This window comes from Drosophila rhopaloa, unplaced genomic scaffold, assembly GCF_018152115.1.
Source record: "Drosophila rhopaloa isolate 14029-0021.01 unplaced genomic scaffold, ASM1815211v1 contig_159, whole genome shotgun sequence".
NCBI lineage: Eukaryota > Metazoa > Arthropoda > Insecta > Diptera > Drosophilidae > Drosophila > Drosophila rhopaloa.
In genome coordinates this window covers 1186216-1189937 of record NW_025335038.1, presented here as the reverse complement: position 1 = coordinate 1189937, position 3722 = coordinate 1186216, and the positions used below count along the sequence as shown (strand labels likewise).

At 40.4% G+C, this 3722-nt stretch overlaps 1 protein-coding gene across 1 annotated transcript; it reads left to right on the top strand.

The window, feature by feature from the left end:
• Positions 1-447: 447 nt before the first annotated feature.
• On the top strand, positions 448-2820 carry LOC108051582 (MIT domain-containing protein 1). The gene is made up of 3 exons (XM_017133720.2): positions 448-951; positions 1374-1579; positions 1850-2820. Exons 1-3 carry the CDS (start codon positions 586-588, stop codon positions 2001-2003), a joined length of 726 nt encoding a protein of 241 aa, XP_016989209.1. The 5' UTR covers positions 448-585; the 3' UTR covers positions 2004-2820.
• Positions 2821-3722: the final 902 nt, after the last annotated feature.

Here is a 3722-nt window from a genome sequence, read left to right as displayed (position 1 = left end):
TTGAAAAGTTTGCCAGAGTAAATATAACAAAAGGTACAAAAGTGCTGAAGAATAATCCACTAAAAAAATATAAAATTTATTGGAAAAGAGTTTCAGACTCCATTGATTTACCAGTTGTGTTTTCAAATTTAAAAACGAGAACTGAAGCTAGCATCGGCATATATATGACAGATTTAACGAAAACTAAAGGTATTATCTTAAAATGAAATAAATTAAAAATTAATTCGATAAAGACGAAAAAAGCGATATTAAGCCAATATAATTTTTTATTAAATACACCCACACAAATACAAAACAATGACTATCCATGGAAAAAGGTTTATCAAAAGTTAAGTCCACTAGAAATTCAAATAATAACGGTCGGCAAAAGATAATGCAAGGTATATACCAAATATCTCTGATATCCCGCTCTTTAGGAATTTTCAGACTCTCACGCTGCGGTCACACCAACAGCTGACTGGTTTCTTTGTTGACTTCTTTTATTGCATGTCGAGACTAAATGTAAACGATCCTCGATTAAAGGACTTCTGAGAAGTACGATAATTACATTTCGAAGTACTTAACATTCCTCACTGAGATGCCAAGATGAGCAACGCTTTGCGAGCCAAGGAATTACTCATACGCGCTGTAGAATGCGACCAGAATGCACGGATTCTGGAGGCCCAAACTCTTTACACAGAGGGGATCGCTCAACTTATGCAGTTCGTAAACGGGGAACCGGATGAAACTAAGCGAAAGGGATTCCTGACCAGGATCAAGGAGTATATGGATCGAGCGGACGCCATAAAAGCGCGGGTCAATGGCAAACTCATGCTCGGCGAGGTGGTCTCGCATGTTTCCATCGATGAAAACGACACGGGCTTCGATTACGACCAGCTCTTTGGAAAATATATGGATGACAAGACCGTCGAGATTATGCTGGAAGAGCCCTATATGACGCAGAACTATCAGGTGAGAGATTCGGAAGGGACTAGCAAAATAGGAATGATAAAGAGTAATGGATCATCAAGAAATTATTGAAGTTACAAGTCTAAAAATGATCGTTAAAATGATCAAAGTGGTGAAGAAAGCGATCATAATACCAATGTTAAATGTATATGTTTTTGTTACAAAAGCTCAAATTAAACAAATAAAACAAGTATATTATTGTAAATATATGAAGTACTTGCAATAACCTCAATAAATTTGATAAGAATATAGTAGATAAGAACAGGAAATCAAATTATATGAGTGTTTAAAGCCCGATTACCAAAACCAAAGTATGACTGCATAGACACATATCAGTGCAAAGTATTGACCAAGACAAAATTGATATAAATATGTGTATTGGATAACGATTTACTAAAGTAAAAATCATATTATATCTATTGCAGTATCAAAACCTTGTGAGATTCTTGGAGCTAGCTGTTACCAACTGCCCTAACTTAAAGTATTTTCGGCTGATCACCAAAGAGTATCAGGATCAGAAGAACCCCGATCAACAAAGAACAAATCTTGGACAAATAAAGGGAGATTTGGAGCGGAGAAACATTACCGTCTCCATAAAATATGAAGACACGCTGCACGATCGCAAAATCTAGTAAGCTTGCTAAATCAGCAAAAATATAAATGTAAGGGTGGATCGTTGTGAAAAAATAAGAGAAACATCGTTGGGTATATATATAATATTTCCCACTTATGTTGTTTCGGAAATATAAAGAAAACCAATTGAAAGTATTAGTAAATATCAGAATAGGTCAACATTTTAAATAATGGAGCCTAATTTGTTCCTGTTCGTTTTCCACAAATATCGATCTACCCTGCAACATAAGTATATATACAATTTCTTATCTTCTTCGTTTGCTTGCAGCTTAAGCAATGGCTACATAATCAAAATTGGACGCGGTCTGCACTTTTACAAGGCCGCCAACCCCATGTATTCCATTGGCCTGGTCAACTACAAATTCCGAAAATGCCTCCAAACGGATGTGGATATTTGGCGCAACAGCAGCGCAGCATCCTGAAGCACAGACAATAATGTTTAGATTTAAGTGAAACAACTTCTTTTATACATTCAATTCTTTTGCCTCTTCTATAAAGATTTCTTTTAATTTTTTGTAAACGAAGAAAGGGAGTAGTCGCCCACAATTGCAGATTCTGGGCTGCTATAAATCTGCAGACGCCACGAAGACACCGAAACTAATATATGGACGTGGCCAGAGGGGCGTTTTCTCCGCTGTTCTCTGCCAGAAAATGTTTAAAATTCATAACTTTCACGCCACTTGCGGATGCGGAGGCAGCTGCACAGCTGGCGGCCCGTCCTGGCTGCTGTTTTGAATGCCGCTTGCCACTGAAGCAGCCAGCGGGTGGCCATTGCAGTTGCATAAAAGACAGAAGCGGAAGCTCCTGCTTTACCAGCTCCTGTCCGTGTCCCCAGGGCTCGCTTAAAGCCCAGTCTCCAGCTCGGTGGGAATACAGTCGAACGTCTGTAGGTCGAACTTCCTTGCACTTTTATGCGACTCGAACAGAATTAGCTGGCAAACTTACGGGATTGTTGTTCCATTACTCTATTTGTGAACTTCTTATAAAGAGCAACACAGCTAATGTTTCTTTCTGCTTTACTTTAGTAAAATGTAAAAATATTCTTAAATAATAGAAAGGTTCTTATAACAAAAAGACAGGCAACGGTCATAACATTAAATGTCTTTCCTCCAAGATTTAAAAATAACAACTAAGTTAATTATCGTACTTTGGCGGTTGCGTCTCAATAGTTTTATATTGTAACTTTAAAAGCTCGTATCATAAGTAACCAACCAAAAGAAATACATTTTTAAAAAGAAATTGCAATTTTTGCCCTTTAACTCCAAGTGAAAGTTAAAGAAGTTGGCCTGTTCAAATGCCAGTAGACATGTGCGTGGATAATTAGAACTGCGACACAGTTGGCTGCACATCGGAATCGGAGGAGAAGTCGAAGCGATGTGCCACCTTCTCGTGTGTGCGGTGGGGTATATTTTCAATTTACTTGGTGCCATGCCAGGGATTTATCAACAGATGAAGGCAATTGTTACGCAAAGGCCCGAAATGCGGCGCGATGAGCCGGCCTAATAAATTGCACCAGAGCTAAAATGCTTTGCTCGCTTTTAAATTTTATGGCCCGTAAGAAGGCCGCCAGAGAAGACACCCCACGCCCCGCAGTCCACCACCCACAAGGGACCCACACCCACTGTAACCACCCCTAATTTTGGGTTTAAGCACGTCTAGAGGTCGGAGCCTGCGGGCGAGCATGTGGAGTGGGGATTCCATTTGCCTAAGCTGGCTATTCATTCCCTGGATATTCTAAACAAGCAACAAGAGCTGCTGCTCGGGGCCCAGGATGAACTTATTGAACAATTAGATGGTTCACTTATTTTAGATAAATCTATGAACTAGATGGATCCCGGGGCCTTCGCCTCACGGAGGAGAATGTTTGCCTACAAATAAGCCACTAACTGACTGAACAACAGAGCCGGGCTAAAAAGATTCCGGATTCCCCTCGGCGAGCAACAGTTCGTTGAGTTCTGAGACTTCCCAGAGTCCACTGGTCCAGTGACTCTTTGGTCACAAGTGCACAAGCCTCAAGCGCTGCCTGCCAATTTGTGAGCAATGAATGCAGCGACGGCAGCGCAGGAAACTACAATACATAACCATGGAATTAGTTATAGTCCGGGTCCAGGACTCCATCTTCGTCCTGGTCGAGTGCGAGG

Bases quoted from the DNA above. Each gene is read 5' to 3' on its own strand.
- LOC108051582 (XM_017133720.2), top strand. From the start codon at position 586: ATGAGCAACGCTTTGCGAGCCAAGGAATTACTCATACGCGCTGTAGAA. The intron at 952-1,373 runs GTGAGAGATTCG...TATCTATTGCAG, and splicing joins ATATGACGCAGAACTATCAG to TATCAAAACCTTGTGAGATT. The intron at 1,580-1,849 runs GTAAGCTTGCTA...GTTTGCTTGCAG, and splicing joins CTGCACGATCGCAAAATCTA to CTTAAGCAATGGCTACATAA.